This window comes from Terrapene carolina, unplaced genomic scaffold (assembly GCF_002925995.2).
Source record: "Terrapene carolina triunguis isolate 2854851 unplaced genomic scaffold, T_m_triunguis-2.0 Scaffold85, whole genome shotgun sequence".
Lineage (NCBI taxonomy): Eukaryota > Metazoa > Chordata > Testudines > Emydidae > Terrapene > Terrapene triunguis.
The window spans coordinates 57,572,190-57,594,804 of record NW_020664436.1 but is presented as its reverse complement, the minus strand read 5'-3'; the positions used below and the strand labels follow the sequence as shown (position 1 = coordinate 57,594,804).

Here is a 22,615-nt window from a genome sequence, read left to right as displayed (position 1 = left end):
GCGGCTGGGACCTGGGGCCGGCATTGGAGCCCCCAGGCAGGGGGCCGGTGGCCGGGACCCCGGGTGGCAACAGGGCCCCTGAGGGGGGGTGGATACGATGGGCGCAAAGCCTGGGGGTGCTGCAGCACCTCCCATACCCCTACTTCCCACGCCTATGGAGACCCAATGGAACTCTGCATTGACTTCCCGTGGTTCAGCAAATTCTTTAGTTCAGCTCCGGTCAGGTCCCAAGGATGCCGGACTAGAGAGGTTCAACCTGTACCATCGTTATTTGTGATTTTCCATATTGGTTTAATGAGGAATGAAAAACAATACCTGTGCTGTTACAGAGAAAACAGATTGCCTTTTACTATTTCAGGTTGAATTGTCAGTGGGCCCCTACTCAAACTTTCCGGTTTGTTGCTTTTGTCAGCATTTTTCAGTAAATGCAATTTAAATTATTATTTCAGGTTTTGCTTCTCGTATTATAGGATTTCTAGGCAGTTTGGGATCATTATGGTCATAACTGGGAAACAAAAGAAGGGTGGGCTTTTTTGGTATATACAACCAATTTACAAATCTGTAAAGGATAAAATATTTACAAGCTGTTAAGACATTGTTACAGCGCTTTGAATTAATCCCCTGTAGTATGCCATTGTAAATGCTGTCACTGATTTTCATATCAAACTCTCTTCAGATTCGCTCTGATTCTCCCTCAGAAAAAAAAGAACAAAAACAAACAAATCTCAGATATGATTTTTCTGCAGTGACTTGCCCGACCATATTCATAGTCTTGTGTTTTTGGTACAATAGGTCCGTATCATGTGACATGTTTTCACTGGTTAAAGTTTACTGCCATTTGTCATGAGGCTATGTATGTTATCTCCGCACTGTAAATTGCTGCAGAAGTTATTGACATTTTGATTTATGAACTTCCTTTTTGCTTTTAAATGATAAATACAGGGAACTATACATGGGTATGAGGCACTGTGAAAAAGAGAAACACACCCCAAACGCTCACCTGGCACTTTTCATTGTATACCATGGAGACTAAGGAGGAGAAGAAGGAGCGGAGACAAGGCTATTTTGCCCGGTAAGTGTGCATTATTATTTCAGTGCTGATAAAAATGTACCTGTGGACTTTGCCATCGGTAATAGTCTTGTTTTTCATATTTTAAAATGATAATCTAGTGAATTATGAATCCACAGGTGCCTCAGTGGGAGCTTGATTTCTATCTGCTTTCCCCCCCTTGAGTTTGAGTAATGATTTGTTGTCCTTTTCCTGCTGTTTCTCGGTAATGGAGGCAGCGCTGCAATACCAGTTATAAATGTTACTTACAGTACAGAGCTGTTACTGAATTTAGTTGTAATATGCTCTGAATCTCATATCAGCAACTTGCCTGGCTCCTGTTCAGCAACTTGCCTGGCTCCTGTTTAAGGTGAACTGGATAAAGCTGCAGTGACTGTAAATCTGCAACACAACAGAAGTTTGTTAACTTCAGATTCCTAAAGAGAGAACGATTCAGCAGTACAGTCTTATAGTGGGAAGGTGGGTAAATTATGGGAGACCATCACCCTAATAATTTGAAAGATAAGATGATGTTCTATGCCAGGGGTCGGCAACCTTTCAGAAGTGGTGTGCCGGGTCTTCATTTATTCACTCTAATTTAAGGTTTCGTGTGCCAGTAATACATTTTAACCTTTTTAGAGGGTCTCTTTCTATAAGTCTATAATATATAACTAAACTATTGTTGTATGTAAAGTAAATAAGGTTTCAAAATGTTTAAGAAGCTTCATTTAAAATTAAATTAAAATGCAGAGCCCCCCGGACCGGTAGCCAGGACCCGGGCAGTGTGAGTGCCACTGAAAATCAGCTCGCGTGCTGCCTTCGGCACCTGTGCCATAGGTTGCCTACCCCGTTCTATGCTAATACTTATAAACTACTCTAGTAGTTAGATTATATTACTATTTATAAAGACAGCATTATATTTTTGCCAACTATTTTTATTATCTGGGAGCCATGGCATGTGATTTTTAAGGATAAAAATGAGTTGCTGGGAAATTAATTCTTTGTTAATATAATAAACATTTTATAAATAGTCATCCATGATGAGCTGTATGGGAGAAAAAGTGCCAAAGCTCAGTTAGTCTGTTTGAAAAATATGAGAGTAAAATTCTTCACTCTGCTTTCAAACAGAGATATAAAAATAGCTGCTGTAACATTACTGGGAAGGAAAATCCACCACAAAGGTGCTTTAACACCTTCCCTCTCCAGTCTGTACTTAATTATTGTTAGGATTGGAAGGATTAGATTGTTATCGGTAAATGGCTGTTTCACTGTACAGAAACTGACGAAAAAATATTTCTGTCAATAATAATCAAAATTTACAGATTGGCATAGTAAGAAAAATGCTAATAAGAAAACTCTTATTAGAGTTTGATTTAGGGATATTTACCTTGTATATTTTGACATTGGCTGTTGACAGTTTGTGTTTTAATGTCTATAAAGTTTTACCTTTTTGAATCTCAGCATCTACTGACATTAAATAATTATTGTCTGACCTCTCCTGATAATTTCCCTCAACTCTGAAAATTTAAATGAATAAAAATCAGGAACAAATGCTTAAACACATAATTCTGCGCAACTTTAAATCGATAAAAATAAAAAAATACTTACAAAGAAACATTGACATTATCTGTTGAAATTATAAAAAAATCAAAATCAAATTCTTCCAAGTCTAATTCTTGTTAACCAACTGCACCAAAAACTGTGCTAGGTGTTTTGTGGACTTGTAATAAAGTATGTCCCCTCCCTAATAACAGGAGTGGGAAAAAGGGTGCAATAATGTTTGGTTGCTGTTTAGCCAAAACCTAAGGTGAATGTGAGATGGAATGTAGACGTAATAGTAGTGTGGAAGTTCATAGTAGTGATAATTTGAGAGCTTCAGCTTTGAAAAGTTTCTAAGTGGTGACTATGGCAGTAGTTCTCTTCTCCCTCTCCCAAAGTCTAGAACTACTCTCAGGACCCCTTAAATTAATGAAGGGTTCCACGTACCACAACCCTCTTTGTTTGCAAGAGGCAGTGATTATTAGGGTACTAGTTACACTAGCTTCTATTCTCCCAAATCCTGGCTGATGCATGGGACAGCTGTGGAGGGAGTTACAAGTTCAGTTCCTCTACTGAGAGGAAGGGTGACACTGAGGCCTTGGCTACATTTGAGAATTCACAGTGCTGCCGCGGCAGCGCTGTGAAGCGCGAGTGTAGTCGCACCGCCAGCACTGCGAGAGAGCTGCAAGTACTCCACCTCTCCGAGGGGAATAGCTTGTAGCGCTGCGAGCGAGCGTGCAGCGCTGCAGGCGCTGATTACACTGGCGCTTTACAGCGCTGCACTCGCTGCGCTCGGGGGGGGCGTTTTCACACCCCTGAGTGCAGCAAGTTGCAGCGCTGTTCAGCGTCAGTGTAGCCAAGGCCTGAGGAGTACTTGGAGAAGATTGACAAGAAATGGCAGTTGTAAGTTAGGCCTTCTCTACAGAAAGAAATAGCTTAAATTGATTGGGGACATGGTGTAAACTAATCTGAAATAAGCCACTCTTCAACCAAAATAAGAGAGTCCCCACAGGGGTTTTTAAACTAGGATAAGGATGAAAATGATTTGGGGTTCATTAGGCGTGGCAGGCGGCTCTGCGCAATGTCTCCACCCACAGGCGCCGCCCCCTTTGCTCCCATTGGCTGCGGCTCTCAGCCAATGGGAGTTGCGGAACTAGCACTCAAGACAGGGCGGGGTCAGCGCGCAGAGCTGCCTGCTGCACCTCCACCTAGGAGCAGCTGGGGCAGGTAGTCGCTTGTGGGGAGCTGCCCGAGGTGAGTGACCCCTGGATCCGGCACGCCGCACACCCTCCCATGCCCCAACCCCCCTCCTGCACCCAAACTCCCTCCGAGAGCCCGCGCATCACATCCCCTCCCATGCCCCAACCCCCTGCTGGCCCCGCACCAACTGGACTATAAACTGGAATTTCAATGAAGATCAGAAATGCCGGTTTATAGAGCTTTCCGGTTGGTGAAGTGTCGGATAAAACAGCTTTTACTGTATTAGAAAACATGCCTTATAGTTAAGGCTACGATTTTGTCATGGAGGTTGCGGAAGTTATGGAATCCGTGAGTTCCAAAGACCTCCATGACTTCAGCCCTGGTGGCTGGGAGCTTCAGGGTTTCGCTGCCTCCCGCAGGGCAGGGAGCTATGAGATAGCCCTGCTGCCTGAGGCAGCTGGCCCCAAAGATCTGAGCCACCATGGGCAGTGAGGGTACCCCGCAGCTCCCAGCCACTGTGGGCAGGAGGGGTACCCCACAGCTCCTGGCCGCTGCGGGTGACAGGTACCTCGCAGGCAACAGGGGGATCCCCGCAGTCCCCGGCTGTGGTGGCGACAGCGGCAGGGTGATCCCCGCAGCTCCCCGCCACTGGGGAGGGAGGTGGACTCTGCAGCTCTCCGCCACCATGGGGGAACAGGAGGACCTGGAGCTCCAACCCTCTATGGGTGGTGGAGGCCCCGGAGCTCTCAGCCACCCCACAGCTGCCCAGCCCCTTCCCATTTTATCATGGATATTTTTAGTCAAAGTCAGGGACAGGTCATGGGCTTCCGTGAATTTTTCTTCATTGCCCGTGACCTGTCCATGACTTTGACTAAAATATCCATGATAAAATCTTAGCCTTACTTATAGTGATAGATTAAAGGAGCTCAATCTATTTAGTTTAACAAAGAAAAGGTTAAGGGGTGTGTGATGGGTTGGATCACAGAAACCCCCTTGGGAGCTGCCACCTTTTTATGTGGATTGGAGCATTCCAATATCCATTGTTCCCCAAGTGCTTCCTGATCGGGTACTTAACCTTGCGAATTCCTTCCTAAAGAAGCTGACCAAATGCCTCACAAAGCTTGCTTGGTTTCTAAGTAAGTATACAGCCAATATTCTTAACCTCAAGTACAAAATGATATATGTGTACGAATAGGATGAATAGATATAGTAGACCTTAACTTTTACAGAGGTATGTTACATGGCACAGGCAACACAAAACATATTTCCAGTTATGTCATATTCCCATAAAGCATTATGAGGTACAGCGTCACAGGGTGACTTGATCACAGTCTATACCTGCATGGGGAACAAAATATTTGATAAAGTGCTCATCAGTCTACCAGAGAAAGGTATAACACAATCCAATGGCTGGAAATTGAAACTAGACAAATTCAGACTGGAAATAAGGTGAAAATTTTTAACAGTAAGGGTAATTAACCATTAGAAGAATTTACCAAGGGTCATGGTGGATTCTCTGTCACTGGTCATTTTAAAATCAAGTTCAGATGTTTTTCTAAAAGATCTGCTTAATTCAAAAGGAATTATTTTGGGGAAGTTCTATGGCCCGTGTTATCCAGATTAGATTATTACAATGGTCCCTTCTGGCCTTGGAATCTATGAATCTGTAAGTAAAGAAGGAGTTGATTATTTAGCTAGTTTTGTTTTATAATCGTATCCGACAGTGTAATTAAAATATTTGAGAAATATTAAATCAGTGGTTAGATTTTCACATTCATCCTCTAGCATTAACACCTTGCTTGGAAGAAGTCAGAAACTGACTGTATAGAATGCATCTACGCAGATATATCAAGCTTGGGTATTTTTTATCATCTGTTTGTCCCCAGTCTTTTCTGTGTTTTCAGAAAGGCAAGTTTCCACATATTGTTAAGGCATAGTGACCCGGCGGTTTATCCTTGCAGTATGAATAGTCTCAAAGCCAACATATAGCAGAAGTTGGAATTTTATAAATTACTGTAGGGAAAATATTGTCTTGTATCAGCTTACTTATATAATGAAAATGTTTTAGCTCATCTTGCAGGGATTTAAATGTTAGCTCAATATCCTGCTATTCAGACTATAAACAGTATTATATTTTAGTCCCATTGTCATGACCAATGGCATGTATGCCAAAGAAGCTTCATTCTCAAAAAAATGACTAAAGAGATATAACTTGTTCAGATTTATGAATATTTATAACCCATATAATCTGCCCTATAACTGAAGATTTCTCTATGAAGTGGTGGATAAAGCTCTGGATGCTAAGGGCAGGTCTACACTTGACAGGCTTCTTCCGTCAGTGTAGGTACACCACCTCCCCAAGAGGCGGTAGCTATATGATTTAGCGCTGTCTAAACCAGGGGTTAGGTCGGTTTAACTGCATCACTCAGGGGTGTGGATTTTTCAAACCTCTGAGCAATGTAGTTATACTGACCTGATTTCCTAGTGTAGATCTGGCCTTAGAGCTACCATAAAGGAACTTCTGGGACTTAGACCTTTGTGATATTATGGGGAGCAGAAATGTCAATGATTGTAGCCGGTTTTCTGCCTGCTAGCGTGCCTTATATCAATACATCACTCCAGAGCTTTTGTATAACTATATAAAGTTTTATATAACTTTTTAGGGTGTTTTTTTAATGAAATCTACTTTTAATATTTTGAATCCCTGGCACAATGGCTTTAGCTTTCAGACATTGAAGAATGTCTAGAACTGCACAAACAGCAGTATAAGAAATTCTTATATTTTTATTAGGGGCTTTGCTAAACTGAGAAGATCCTCTAGTGTGGATAGGTGGTATCTGCAGTTCATTGCTCACATCATAGTGCTGTTGCATTTATTAAGAATAGCTCTTATTGTATGTGTAAATCTGAGAAGTGTGACAGTTTGCAGTTGTCTAATTTCTGCATAAAAAATCTGTTATGGAAGTGGGCATGGAATGCGAAGGTTTTAGGAGGTATTGAGGCAGCACTTAGCCTGGGAACTGTGTCCTTCTGATTTCTGAACTATAGGTGCGGTTTTACATTATCAGCATGTATTTCTGTGATATCCTTTGTGTAAGACAGGATAAGAGTGCGTATAAGAACTACCTAAACACTAGTTGTGCAATCAGTCACAGGACTACGTTCCCAACATACAGATTTTTTTTCAGGGCAGTCCAAGCAACAACAGTGATTTGTGCAGTCTTAGTGAGTTTATACTGATATCTGTGCCTTCACTGAGTAGGTACCTTATAGGAGTGCAGAACAAACATTTTGTTACTAGATGCGGGGATAGTAGGAGTATTTATTTGGGTCATTTGGGCCATTTTCTGGAAGAGAGGAGATTCTCAGTGCTGTATGTCTAGCAGGGCCAGCTCTAGGCACCAGCACTCCAAGCATGTGCTTGGGGCGGCACTTTCCAAAGGGCGGCACTCTGGCTCCCTTTTTTTTTTTTTGTTTTGTTTGGGGCGCAAAAAGCCGGGAGCCGGCCCTGAGCGGAGGTGAGCTACGGTGGTGGGGGAGGGCCGCAGGAAGTAACCATGGCGGGGGGCAGAGGAACCGTCCCCCACCGAACGCCGCAGCTCACCTCCGCTCCGCCTGCTCCCCTGAGTGGCGGTCTGGGAGGGAGGGGGGAGAAGCGGAGTGGCGGCGGCGCTCTCAGGGGAGCAGGCGGAGCGGAGGTGAGCTGCGGCGGTGGGGGGCGCGGGGAGGGCCGCAGGGGGTAACCCCGGGGGGGGGCGGGGGACCCCCCCCCCCCCCCCCCCAGCTCACCTCCGCCTCCTCCCCCGAGCACTCCGCTTTTCCCCGGGTAGGAGGGGAAATGCGGCGCGCCCAGAGGAGGAGGCGGGACCGGGGATTTGGGGAAGGGGTTGGAATGGGGCGGGGAAGGGGCGGAGTTGGGGTGGGGCCGGGGGGGGGGGCGCACGGGAAAATTTTTTTGCTTTGGGCCGCAAAAAACTTGGAGCCTGCCCTGATATCTAGTCACCATGCACAGTGAGAAGGGAGTGAAGGAAGAGAGACCAGGGAATAGTCCAAGTTTAGTCTAAAGAAATTTTAGCAAAGGGAAGAAGGGAGAAAGTTAGAATGAAGAGTATTTTGAATTCTGTTGGGGCACCATTATAAACATACAGAGTAAAAAGTGTTTGATTACTTAATTTCAAAACATACTGTGGTACATTAGAGATTTCATAGCTGATTTTCACAAATTGTTTATCCTGAAAGATATGTGCAATACTAACTTGTTATGCAATAAGCATACAATGACCTTCTATTTGCCTTTGTAAGGGGGACTTTTGGTGACTTTTATCTGTCTTTAAAAAGAAAGCATTAGAAAAAACTGAACTTATCCCTCCTTTAGTGTGTAAACAGTGTACATAATGCAGCTTTGATGCAGAAGTCTGTACAGTTCTGATAAGAGTTGGTGGTATAGTAGTCATAATATATTATGTCTTCATTTTCCTCCACCATAGGAAGGGTCTTGGAGCTGTCCCTGGAGATTTTTAAGGTTATGTAATTATTGCACAATTTAACTGATCCTGTCATTGGGGCAGTTAAATAGCATTACATCTTAATGGCCCTCAAAACATAAGGGAGGGCAGCAGAAAACAATAGGGCAAGACTTGTTTGATTCCTCAGTTTTAGGCTCTTTCTGTACTTTGCAGAAACTAAGATTCTAATTTTAAAATATTGCAGTTTTATTTTTTCAGTTTTTAAAATAGCCTTCCCAGTGTACTATTGTCCTGTAACTTCACCTTACAGAAAACTAGGTGCAGCCAAATTGCAGTAGGGAACCCCACAAACAATTCTGTTGACCTCCATGAAATTTAAATTCAAGATGAAGCTGTTTAAATCCTAGCATTGAGAATGGCAATTTAATAAACAAACATTTAGTAGTACAGAGTTGTGGTAGGGTTGTGGGGTGTTTTTGGCTTGTTTCTTTTGTTTTTTGTTGTTAGCCTCTCATTCAATCAAATATTTTGGGAAGCCGCAATTTACCTAACAATATTTGCAGTGGAATACAAGCTTTGGTAGTGCTATGATGGCAACCTAATAAGAAGAGGCATGAAGACTGAATTGTAAACCAAGCCAAATCCCCAAATCACGTATATCCTTTACTGCTCTTTGTGATATATAAAATCAACATACAGTTCTACATTTGTTTGATTTTTCTTCACACGTTAGAATGATCAGGTCCTGACTTCCCTTTTTATTTCCCTGGAGGACTTTGCAAACTTTAGGAGGACTGTGAATGTGACATTGCAGAACCCTAAAACTTGAGCTGCAGCTCCCCCTGGCATTCAATTGAAAGGGGATGGGGGTGGGTGGTGGGGGTAGAATGTTGACCTTAAACAAACTTTCCTGTAGTCCCATAGTAAATTAAATTAACTCAAGATCTTTATCTCCCCTCAGCTGGAGACTTGAATCACTGCAGCTCAGGCTATGGCTACACTGGCGCTTTACAGCGCTGCAACTTTCTCGCTCAGGGGTGTGAAAAAACACCCCCCTGAGCGCAGCAAGTTACAGCGCTGTAAAGCGCCAGTGTAAACAGTGCCCCAGCGCTGTAAGCTAATCCCCTCGTGGAGGTGGAGTACCTGCAGTGCTGGGAGAGCTCTCTCCCTGCACTGGCGCGCGACCACACTCACACTTCAAAGCGCTGCCGCAGGAGCACTCCCGCGGGAGCACTCCCGCAGCAGCGTTTTGGAGTTTCGAGTGTAGCCACAGCCTCAGGCTTCAGCCTCTGGTCATTCCCAGTCTGCTAGAGAATGCCAAAAGGATATGGGGAAAAAGAGGGAAATCCATACCTGATATTTTTTTTAATCTAATAAAACAAGCAGATAGAAATATCTCTTATTTTGGAATAAAATCTTTAAGGCCATTTTCGCACATGATAATGGTAGGGTGACCAGATAGCAACTGTGAAAAAACGGGACAAGGGGTGAGAAGTAATAGGCGCCTATATAAGAAAAAGTCCCAGACTCCAAAGAGAAACTGCTGAGCTCCAGTTCATTTGCAAATTTGACACCATCAGATCAGGATTAAACAAAGACTGTGAATGGCTATCCAACTACAGAAGCAGTTTCTCCTCCCTTGGTGTTCACACCTCAACTGCTAGCAGAGCACCTCACCCTCCCTGATTGAACTAACCTCGTTATCTCCACACTGATTTATACCTGCCTCTAGAGATTTCCATTACTTGCATCTGAAGAAGTGAGGTTCTTACCCACGAAAGCTTATGCTCCCAATACTTCTGTTAGTCTCAAAGGTGCCACAGGACCCTCTGTTGCTTTTTACAGATTCAGACTAACACGGCTACCCCTCTGATAAAAAACGGGACTGTTCCCGACAAGCAGGGCAATATGCCTGTAGATCTCACCCAACAGAGATTGCATCAAACTGGTCTGCAGCAGTAAATTATGTGCATGCAAGAATAACCTGTTTCAGCAGGAAACTGAAATACTTCCTGTGGAAATGTATATCTGTACCAAAAATATTATCCCTTGCCAGTAAATTTGCTGTCCTAAAAATTTCACACACCCTTCACTAGGGATTGCCATTGGTCCATCTAGTGTGGTATCCTGTTTCTGACAGTGGCCCATGCCAGATGTTTCAGTGTAAGGCTTAAAACTCCTGTAATGAACAATTATGCAATAGCATGCCCAGGGAGGAAGGGTTTTTTTTTCCTTAGCCCCCCAGCCACTAATTAGTGGTTGGCTAACGTCTTAAAATTTGACTTTTATACTTGTGTAATTATGAATGATTAAAATAATAATAATAAAGACCCTATGTTAGGAAAGTGCTTAAGCATGTGCTTACATTTAAGCATGTGATTAAATCCCATTGACTCAACAGGATTTAGGAATGTGCTGTAGGAGCTTGAAGCTGCACTATTGAAGTCAGTGAGAGTTTTGCCGTTGAATTGGATAGGAGAGAATCACCCGAAGGGCTTGTCTACACAAACATTTAGTTCATGGCAAGCTGGGGGATAAGTCTACACTAGTCCACACTAGTCTGCTGTTGACCACTTAATACTTGTGTGGGCTCTGCTGCTGCACAGCAACAGTTCCCTGGTGTGCTTTAATTTACTCCTGTTGTAAAGCAGGAGACATTAAAGTGCACTAGGGAACTTTTAGTATGTGGCAGCAGCGTCCACACTGACGCTTAGTGCATGGCAGGCTAATGTGGGATAGAATTACACCCCAGAAAGCCTTAAATTAACATTAGCCTTCTGGGTGTCCCAGTGTGTCTTGTGTTTGTCTATTTAGATTGTAAGCACAGAGATTGTCTCTTTCCAAAGGGAAAATGGGACACCCCACGGGCCAGCCTGAGGCCCCCCATTACCCCCCCCACCCGCTGTGCGGCTGGCCAGAGCCCTCCCTGCCTCCTGCCTGTGTGGGGCCAGCCTGAGGTCCCCCTTCCCCTGTGGGTTTGGTCCAAGCCCCCCGAGCGCGGGGCCGTCCCGAGGCCCCCCTGTTGCCCACCCACCCACAGGGCAGGCCCGAGCAAGTCGCTCTCCCAAGCCATCCCTCCCGCGTGGGGCTGGTGTTGCTGCTTGGCCCCCCGCCCCACACGTTTTCCGCACCCTGCTAGGGGTCGCACCCCACTGCAAACGGGACAAATGACCAGTTTTGTCAGAAAAGTAGGGACAGCCGGGACAGGGCTTAAAAATGGGACTTATGGTCCCCCTACTTATAAAGAACCAAGCTCACTTGACACCTTAACAATACCTAAATTTTTGCCTTCTTATCCATTCTGGTAGTTGGGTGGGTTTTCTTCTTTAGGCTGAAATTTGGAGCACACCCAGTCGCTGTCCAAAGGAAAACATTTTTTTAAAATAAGATTTAAAAAAAAAATATAAGGCTTTTTAGTGCAACTTGCTTGTAACAGGTATTTGCATAAAATGGCTTTAATTACTTAACTCAGATGTTATGATATTAAATCACAACACTTCTGACTAATTTTGAAAATTTCTCCGATTTTGTGTGTGTCCAATATGGTTACTAAAAGTAGAAGTTTTTCATTCTTTCTAAACAAAATATGGGTTGCTTATCACATCTCAACTAGTTTCAGAATGAGCAACATTTTTGTTACCACGGAAAGCTTTCATAGTATTAATGCTGCCAAAGGCACAGCTAGACAACCCTAATAAGATTTCTAAAAAATGCAGAATATGGTTCTGATCCTGCAAATGGTTATGGGTGTGAGTAATTTATGCAGGGAAGAAAAGCAGAATATATTATGTACTAGTGCAGAACACTGCTACTGCTATGGCCCTATTTTCTTCCAGCTTTTTAGAGATGGTCAAAAAATATAATTGTGGCATATTTTCTTGGAAATTTTTTTTTCCCCAAAATGAATGTTTCCATAGAAAATTTTAATGTCAAGTGAAATTTTTATGATTTTTTTAAATGAAAAGCTGGTGACAGTTTTAGGTTTTTATATCAAAAATCAGAAAAGCCATATTTGTTATTTAGCATAACACCACCAAATATTTAAGACCCAAAATGACCCACTACTATCATAGGCTTCATGATAGTAGTGGGTCTTAAATATTTGGTGGTGTTATGCTAAATAACAAATATGGCAGTTTCCTGCATATCCTTGGAAAAACTTATTACACTGAATTAAAATATATTTGGGGTCCTCTGTGTTAAATGCAAAGTTTATGTATTATTGTGGATTGTGGGCTGGGATTGCATGCAACCTCTCTAGCAGGGGCAATGGGGTGGAGGGAGTAAGGCCTGAAAGTTCAAAGAGCTATATTAAAAATGTACCAGACAAAAATGGACTTTTGGAACAATAAGTGTTAAGTGAATTTCCTGGAAAATACCTTAAAAAAGACTAAAGCAAATTTTCCACCTTTGGTTATGCAAAAACTCAGCCTTTTAAAATTATGCCCTAAGGAAAGGGTCTTTGTCTGCTAATTACCTGCTACCAAAGGTAACAGTCAATAGCCATATAAAGAAACTGGCTACTCTGCTAGCCTGTGTTCTGGTTCTAAATTATAAACTTGTAGCCATGGGGAAAACCCAGTTGTGGGTTTTAAAGAACTAACAGCTACCAGATCCTGAGGCTGGAGTTGGGATAACCTCTGATAAGATTTTTAGCATGCGTGTAGGTTCTTTTGTTGTTTTAATATGTTTCACCTTAAAAATAAATGTGCTTGTTTATAAAGAGCTGTGTGGTAACTTATAACTGGGGGCAACACCCTGGGCACAGTCTCTGGAAAGAAAACAAAGGGCAGGCGCTGGCCTTTTAGGAAGTCTGGCTTGCTGGAAATATCACAGTCTAGGCCGGGAACTGTACAACTTGGAAAAACAGTCAGAAGGAAAAGACATGGGTCTCCACCCAAGAGAGGTGACACCGGCTAAGCAGCCAGGAGCCTAAAATGGGTGCCCTTGGTGGCCCATGATGGGGGAATGCAGGTGCAGTTGGCCTGAACTGTGACACTAGTGTCTAGAGCAGCGTTTCTCAAATGCATGGCCGCTGCCATGGGCTTTTCTTGTGGCCACAGCATCCTGGGCAGTGATTGGGGGGCAAAGCAGCCGCCCCTCACCTTCCCTGTTGCTCCTGGATGTGCCACTTTGGTGTTGGTTGCTGGGGCTGCCAGCAGGGGTTGGGCCCCTTCTGGAGACACAGTGCTGGAGGAACAGGCAGCCTGTGAATTCCCCATCTTCCCAGGGGCGGTGGGGCGGCAGGCTCCGGCCATGGGGCTTCAGGCTCTGGTCCCGTCCCCTGGCTGCAGGGCTTCAGGCTATCGCTCCGGGGCTTCAGGCTCTGGCTCCCCGCTGCCTCCCCATCTTCCTTCCTGGGGCCCTCATCGCCCCTGACCCCTGCAGACTATCCATCCACCTCCCCATCCAGGGCTTAATTTGTCCCCGGGCTTGCTGGGGCTGTGTAAGTCTGCTGTGAAAAGTAATACTTGTATGTTTGTTAATATCATTTTTCACGGCAGTCTTAGCTGGCTGGGAGGCTGTAAAAAATATTAGCAAACATACAAATATCACTTTTCTCAGCAGCAGACTTACTAGCTAGCAATAAATACATTACAGTGATTTTGATGTGCATATTTATTTGTTTTTCCTAAAGTTAATTAAGTATTTTAGGAAAAATTGTCAGAGCAGCCACTAGCAAGAGTTGGTGGCTGCACTCTGAGGCCACCAAAAATTTCATCGTGAGAATGTCTGATCTAGAGTTTCCACCAAAGATCAAGCTCCATTGTGGTAGGCACTGTATGTATATACAGTATGACAGTGCCCGCGCTTACATACTGAATAGATAAGGCAGACAAAATGTGAGAGCAAGAAATTATTGTTATAATTTTACAGATGACGAACTGGCACAGAGAGATTAAGTGATTTGACCAAAGTTGTACCCAGGGGTGAAAGTAGAAATAGGGACTTACCGGTACGGGACTGGGTTGGGGCCGGCTCTGGCCCCTGGAAGGGGCGGGGCCTCGGGCGGAAGGGGTGAGGATGGTGGAGGGGTCAGAGCCAGCCCCGGCCCGCCCTGTACCGGTAAGTGCTCTCCCCCTCCCCCGCCGGGGTAGCAGCAGCAGCCGGGGGCTCCAGCAGCAGTTTAAAGGGCCCAGGGCTCGGCCGCCGCTACCGCCCCGGGCCCTTTAAACCGCTGCCGGAGCCCCTGGCTGCCGCTGCTACCCAAGGGCTCCAGCAGCAGGGCTCTGGGGGCTATTTAAAGGGCCCGGGGCTCCCCTGCCTCTACCACCCCGGGCCCTTTAAATAGCCGCTGGAGCCTGCCGGAGCGGTGGCGGGGCTCCGGCAGCTATTTAAAGGGCCGGGGCCGTAGAGGCAGCGGGAGCCCCAGGCCCTTTAAATAACCCCTGGAGTCCCGCCGCTACTGCAGGGCTCTGGGGACTATTTAAAGGGCCAAGGACCCCTCTGCTTCTACCGCCCCGACCCTTTAAATAGCTGCCGGAGCCCTGGGGTAGCGGCGGTGGGGCTCCCGTGGCTGTTTAAAGGGCCCAGGGCAGTAGAGGCAGCGGGAGCCCTGGCCCTTTAAATAGCCCCCGGAGCCCTGCCACTACTCCAGGGCTCCAGCAGCGGGGCTCTGGCGGCAATTTAAAGGGCCTGGGGCTCCAGCCACTGCTGGGAGCCCCAGGCCCTTTAAATTGCTGCCTGGAGAAGCCGGGCCGCCATGGTACGGCGCACCGGCTCTTACCGGTATGCCGTACCGGGGTGTACCGGTTTACTTTCACCTCTGGTTGTACCAGAAATTTTGGCAGGGCAAAAATGAATCCAGATCTCCTGAGTGCCAGTCCAATGTCTCAACTACAAGACCATCCTTTGCTCAAGGAGGTATTTGAATGAGGAGAAAGTGAGTGATCTACTTTGCCCATTTAGAAAGTGTTTTATATGCAGGACCAGTGCGTAATGATGCGTAGAACTGGTATTAGGAGAACATCACTGGCAGAGCAGAGGAGGTGGTTGGGATGGGAATGCAGTAAGAGAATCTAATTTTGCATTTGGAAAAAAATATTTGTAATATGGATTTACTTGAACAAGTATGGGTTATGTACATAGGTGCCGACGCCGTGGGTGCTCCAGGGCTGGGAATAAAATGGTGGGTGCTAAGCACTCAATGGCAGCCCCCCATCAACGCCTCTTCCTCCCCCCCAGAGCCTCCCGCCCACCAGCGGGCCCCGTAGATCAGCACCTCCCCATCCCTCCCTGCGCCTCCCGCCCGCCGTGATCAGCAGTTTCACGGCATGCAGGAGGCTCGGGGGCAAGGGGAGAAGAGCGAGGATGCGACGCACTCGGGGGAGGGGGCAGAACTGGGCAGGAAGAGGTGGGATGGGGGTGGAGCAGGGGTGGGAAGAGGCACGGTGGGGTCTTGGGGGAAGGGATGGAGTGGGGATGGGGCCTGGGGCAGAGCTGGGTGTCAAGCCCCCCCTGGTACTTTGGAAAGTCGGCACCTGTGGTTATGTGACCTTAAGAGAATGTTAAAGGAGCAATTCCCAAGAGAGCCAGCTGTAACTCATTATAAAAGAAGGCATTAAGTAGATTTGTAAATCAAAGTAAAAATATCCTTATAAAAACCTTCCACTGTGAGGGGATTTATTAGATTGCTGTAATGCAGTAGTTCTCAAACTTTTGTACTGGTGACCCCTTTCACATAGGAAGCCTCTAAGTGCGACCCCCCTTATAAATTAATAACACTTTATACATTTAACACCATTATAAATGCTGGAGGCAAAGTAGGGTTTGGGGTGGAGACTGACAGCTCGCGACCCTCCATGTAATACCCTCGCGACCCCCTGAGGGGTCCCGACCCCCAGTTTGAGAACCCCTGCTGTAATGGTAATGTAGACCTGAATGCGTTATAATCTTTTTTTCTTAGGTAAACAGAAAAGGTGTGTCAACACTGCAGCTGAGAGGTATGACTCCCAGCTAGGGTAGATGTATATGCATTAGCTCTGTTTGTGCTCATGTGATAAAAATATCAGTATGCTTGTGGTAGCATGTGAGGTGGCTTGGGCTAGCTGCCCAAGTCCATCCCATCTGAGATCCTATGTATGTACTTAGAGGTGCCTAGTCTGAGCTGCTGTCTGTGCCACTGCAGCCACTCAGTGATTTTTAGCACGCTAGCTGGAGCATAGTTAGCGCGTGTATGTCTACGCAAGCTGGGAATCACAGCCCCCAGCTGCTATGTACACATAGCCAAAAGTTGGGGTTATCTTATGCATTTCCAAATAGATTGTTAGGGTTTATGTATATATATACTGAGTTTTTAGGTTCTTCAGTCTTACTAAAGTAATAATAAGGAGCTCTTATACATCTTTTTTCAGTTCATAGCTCTCAAAGCTCTTTACAAAGGAGGGTAAATATCCTTAGCACCATTTCACAGATGTGGAAACTGAAGTCCAGAGGTGCAGTGACTTGCAGTCATAACTGAGGTATCATGAGTGCAGTGCCGTTTACATTGGATCATGCTGCCTTTTTGGTGATGTTGATGGCTGACTGTGTGTGAAATCTGAATCTGCTGTTTACTTAGGCATGGAAGGATCAGATTTTTATTGATAAATGTCGATTTTTACCATACACACACAAACTGATAAGGTCTTTCCATAGATGATAATCAAAATTTACAGATAGGCAAAGTAAGAAAAATACTGCTTGAGAACTTATTAGTATTTGCTTTAAGGATATTTACTTTGTATATTTTGACATGTGATGTTGACAATTTGTATTTTAATGGTTATAAAGCTTGAACTTTTTGAATCTGTTATTAAATAATTATTTTCTGACACCCTTGTTGTCTGACATCCTCCCAATTCCGTGCAGCTGTAAACATTTAAATGTATAAATATTAAAAAAAGCTTAAAAACAAACATTAACCATCAAAATTATAAAAAAATAAAAATCAAATTATGCAAAGACTGTTTCTGCAGATCAGTAATTAATTTTCACTAAAGAGGAGGGAATTTCCTGTAATGACCTATGCTGCTAATTTATTCTCTTACATAGTTAGTGTATTTTGTCATTTTAATAGATAATTGAGTTTGTTTAATTGAATTACAATAAGGTTTGTTTTGAAAATTGAGAGAGCTAGTAGAGATTATTGTTATAGATGTGTTTCAGTGGTAGTTGAACATGTTCATTATTTTAAATAAAGTACAAAATAGTGTGCCAGCCCCCAAGTTTGCCTTGAGTCAGTTTAAGCATAGAGATACCAAGGTTCTTGGCTTTTCTGTTTCTGCTGCAGGATGTGTATCGGTGTGGGCACTTGTTGCCATTTCAGAGAGCTGTTTTCCTGCAGGGTGGCTGATACATGGATTTATGAAGACATTTCACTCAAGATGAATTGTTTGCACCAGTTTTGATCTGAAAAGAAAGATTGCTGGCTCCGCAACGGAAGTCTGGAGCAAGGCGTGATGCTCTGGCAAAGCATCTGACTTCCCTTAGCTTTGCAAGCAGCTATAATTTATTTAGCCTGAAATCACTTATTTATCAGGTTACATCAGATCCGATGAGAGGGTAGCTGTGCCCAGAGCTGATTGAGCTGCTGCGGCACTGAGCTGAATGAAGGGGAGATGTTGGGCAGGCTAGAGTGGAAAGCCTGGGAAATGTCTGTCTAGTGGAATCTAATGTATTTAATAGAATAATTCTGTGCAATATATTTGGATAGTGTAAAGTTTATGGGGGACTCCTCTTAGAGAAGAGAATTAACATTAATATTGTGGTGAGGTGAGATTAATAAAGCTAGGATGAGTATTCTTTTAATTATATTGTTGTGAGGTGATACAAAGTAATTAAGATAATATTCTCCATATTATATTAATCTCATATCTCCATAATAGGCATGTGGGGGCACAAACAGATAAAGATCCTTTTAAGGTGATTTAAAATGTCTATTGGCTTAATTAAAAAAAAAACACTTTACTGCATGTATGCATGTTGCTGGATTTCCAGTATCAGGGGATAGCCGTGTTAGTCTGTATCTACAAAAACAACAAGGAGTCTGGTGGCACCTTAAAGACTAACAGATTTATTTGGGCATAAGCTTTCGTGGGTAAAAACCTTCAGATGCATCTGAAGAAGTGAGGTTTTTACCCACGAAAGCTTATGCCCAAATAAATCTGTTAGTCTTTAAGGTGCCACCAGACTCCTGGATTTCCAGTGACCCCCATCTGTGGAGCATAATGTGCATGTGCCACAGGATGTTATGCTGATTGTATATCAGTTGCCAAGGAAACTTTTACAGGACGCACATTGTGGAACTGTTCCCAATGGGAAAAGGATGTTCATTAAAAGTGAAATGAAGAGGGATGGTTTGTGTGATTTACTAAGAGCTGTGTTAAAATTGTAAGCTGACACTATACATTTCAAGGTTTTTTTCTGGTTCCACTTGCGGATTAGGGGCTCTGCAGGGACATGTGAGATCTTGGCCTAGCAGCACTCAGTCTGCCGACAGACAGCCTATATAGTAAGTTGGGGTGAGTTGTGCCTCTTTGTTTTAGGGAGCAGTCTGCTTTCTCTCTCTGTCATTTTGGTCACTGTGTGTTATTGTTCTGGATTCTAATAATAAAAGTAATATTACATTGCAACCTTCCAGCAAGAAGTTTTTTTTCTATCCAGCTTTGCTGTGTCTGTGCTGGGGAACATAGCAGTTTGTGCCTATTTTTTCCCCCCCATATCTGTTTGAGGGCTTAAGGGGCGGTTGGTTTTGGTTGGCTGATTTTTTTATTTGTTTGTTAACTGATATGTATGGAGGGTGAAAATGGAAGAGGGTTTCTGTTTTTATTATATATAGATATATAATATAATATCAAAAATGTCATTGTAAGGGTTTTTCTGCTCCTCTATCACTGTTTATAAGGTCCCCTCCTCCCCCCCAGCAAATTAACCATAGCTAACTCATACAGGAATCAATAGGAATCTTTCCCTTATTTTAGTGGGAATTTATCCAACCCCCCTCATCAAAATTGGTGGGAACCAACAGAGACTGGAGGCTTTGGCTTGAAAATCATTAAGTTAGGCATTTAGATAGACATGGGAAATAGAATATCAATTGTTACTCAGATGCCACGGTGTGCAAATGCCATGGTGTGGGAGCACTACACAGATGCCTGTAAGTAAGTAAATAAAATAGTTGTGTTGCGTGTCAGAGCTGCCTTATATGCAATACTTTTCTTGGTGCTTAAATACAAAGAAGCTGTGAAAGACACGCATCTGAGTGATGTGGGTTCTATTGTCATGGAAATACAGATAGCTAAAACTCTTTTTGTCTGCTGAGTGGCATATTTTCTCTTCTCCCAGCTTGCCCAATGAAACAGGATAGGTTATCCATTAGTGTGATGTGGCTAATCAAGTATCTCCTGTAATAGCAATTTATTCATTCACCAGAAAGGTCATGTACTGCTGTGTCCAAAGTCTATTGTTTAACCACAGAAATCTGCCGTACAGTGCTCACACTCAATGTATTTTAAGAATAACTTTCTGGATTGGATTCTGGGGTTCAAATCTGGCCCCAAGTTTTGTTTTTTCACACACAAAAAAAAAAGGTTCTGCAAAATTGAAAACAGTAGAAATGTTTCTATCAAATTAATTCCAAAGGAAACATTTTTTGTTAAATAAATCTTCCCCTGAGTGGTTGCTGTGAAGGACATGGGAGTGATCTGTAATATTTAATTAATATTCTATGTTCCATCTTATTGATTGTTCTTGTGTTGTTTGCTGTCTGATTACAAGGGGTTAATTCAAGCAGGAGTTAGTGGCATGTACCCAGGAAAAGGACAATAGCTTCAGATAACCTCCCATTTACCGATACTTAAAGGACAATGCAGGTGTCATTACCTCTAACCATGCTGAGCTCAACAGTCTGGTTTGGCAGGGTGGGCCGGGTCCCAGCCTGTATCCACAGGGGAATCCAACTCCATGTAGGAAAAACTGGAACAAAGACTTTTGTATGGATAAAAAGGTAGCCCTGGCTGGGATGATTTAGTTCAGTGGTTCTCCAACTTTTGTACTGGTGACCCCTTGCACATAGCAAGCCTGTGAGTGCGACCCCCCCCCCCAATAAATTAAAAACACTTTTTAATATATTTAACACCATTATAAATGCTGGAGGCAAAGCGGGGTTTGGGGTAGAGGCTGACAGCTCATGACCCCCTGAGGGGTCCCACCCCCAGTTTTAGAACCCCTAATTTAGTTGGGGATTGATCCTGCTTTGAGCAGGGGGTTGGACTAGATGACCTCCTGAGGTCTCTTCCAACCCTGATATTCTATGATTCTATGATAGTCTCTGAAGGACTGGGCAGAGTAGGCAGCAAACTGCTGAGGAGCAGACTAAACGCCAATGCCAAGAGGCTGAAGTGTCTGGGATAAACTAGGCTTATTCTTTAGGTAACATAGACCTGCCTGTAGACTTTTTATTGTGTTACACACCCTTTTCTCTGATTAGGCCTTGTTCCTCCTGATGAGATTAAACAATACTTTTGTTTTGAAAAGGCTGTTAGGTCACTGTGTTCACCACTACTCCCAACAGGAAGAACCACAGGTAGCTGGTCCCAGTCAGACCTGCTGAGCAGTGAGTGGGAGAATTGAAGGATTCCACCTTGAGTGAAGTGAAGTCTCAGGGCTTCTCACCTGAATGCATGCACTCAAATGGTATGTCTACACAGCAGCTAGACACCTGCAGCTGGCCCATGCCAGCCAACTCAGGCTTGCGGGGCTCAGGGTGCGGGACTGTTTCATTGCTGTGTAGATTTCTGGTCTTGGGCCGAAACCTGGGCTCTAAGACCTTGTGAGGGGGGGAAGGGTCCCCGAACTCAGGGTCCATCTTGAACCCAGAATTCTACACAGCAGTGAAACTGCCCTGCCCGAGTTGGCTGGCATGGGCCAGCCATGCCTGTCTAGTTGCTGTGTAGACATACCCAAAGGGACTAGAGAGGGGTCAAAGGTGAAGCTAGGCCTGTAACGGTGAGAGTTGCAACCACATTCTGCTGCATTGTGCTAGTGCATAATAATAATACATAGCACTTATATAGCGTTTTTCATTGGCCAGGCTGAGAGAAATGCAAATAGTAAACAAAATCCTAGAGAGAAAAAAGAAAGTGAGATTTTTTAATAATCTGTTGTGTATAATGCTAGGTGGTGTCGCTAGCCCAGGCAAAGGGATTTTTTTTTTTTAAATATATAGACCAGGATTTTCAAAAGTGACTCATGATTTGTAGTGCCTCAGTTTTTGGATGCCAAACTTGAGGCACCTTAAAAGGCTCTGCTTTTCAGCACTGTCTGAAAAGCAAGCCCCTCTAAGGTGTCACAGATTGGGAATTCAAAATGTGACTCACCCCAAATCACTGCCTTCTGCCCAGATTTGATGGTGGTCTGAAGGCTCTATGCTTTGCTGATGAGGCTGCCGCAAATTGGCTTGGCATGCTCCGCATTCAGTAAGAAGATTAGTCATTTTTGGAAATTTTGGCCATTATTTTTAATCTTACGGTGTCTTTCTTAAACTATCCCATTTGCAAAGGAAGTTGTGTGCCAGACTGGTACGAATCATGCACTTAAAGTACAGAGCTCAGGACTCAGGGTTAGATGTGGTGGTAAAAAAAACACATCAACCCTGTATTCATGCTACTGCTTTCGCCATTGCTACCGCTCGTAGAACAGGCCTGATAATCTTTGGTTTATGTCTTTTTCTTTTTAATAACTACTATTTATCTAAATAAGGACACAAGAATATTATAAGCAAACGTATTAATTGGAGGCATCTGTTTATAGTGTCCTTTATATGAAACTGTGTTTCTGAGGATCAGTGTACATGTTGAGGGTTTCTTAAAGTTAGTTGGTGGGTGTATGTGAGGAATCTTCTGTAATTTTCCATTACCGTTTTCTTAGTTTTGAGACTGCACATACGCAGTTCAATACTTGCTCATCTGGTTTTGATAAAAATAAATAAACTGGGAATCTGAAAACTAAGGCTATGGTGGGTTTGAATTGTAGATGGGCCATTAGTAGGCTGTTGTTAGTTTTACTTTTTACTGAACCAGATGATTCAGATCTCTCTAAAAGTGATGTAATCTTACACACACAGATAAAGGTCATCACCTCCTCCAGAGCAGAAAATGCAAGTCACTAAGAGTCTGGAGCCAAGTTCAACCATGATGTAAGAGGTTGCAATTTCAGCATAGACAGTAGCTTTGCACAAGTTTACCCAAGGACTGAGTATTGCCATATATCTGCAATCTGACCATAGTGTACTGCTGCTGTTGCACCAGATTTAGATCTTGTCATTATATAATGGCTGCATCTGTAACTTTTACTCCATGCATCTGAAGAAGTGAGGTTTTTT

General features: G+C 43.9%; 1 protein-coding gene across 3 annotated transcripts in view; it reads left to right on the top strand.

The window, feature by feature from the left end:
- NCOA7 (nuclear receptor coactivator 7) overlaps positions 1-22,615 on the top strand; it is a 136,252-nt gene that overhangs the window by 38,957 nt on the left and 74,680 nt on the right. For all 3 annotated transcript variants that reach the window (XM_024197351.2, XM_024197348.2, XM_024197349.2), the window contains exon 2: positions 943-1,072. In XM_024197351.2, the coding sequence (XP_024053119.1) occupies positions 1,023-1,072 (50 nt within the window). In that variant the 5' untranslated portion in view covers positions 943-1,022. The remainder of the gene's footprint in view (positions 1-942; positions 1,073-22,615) is intronic.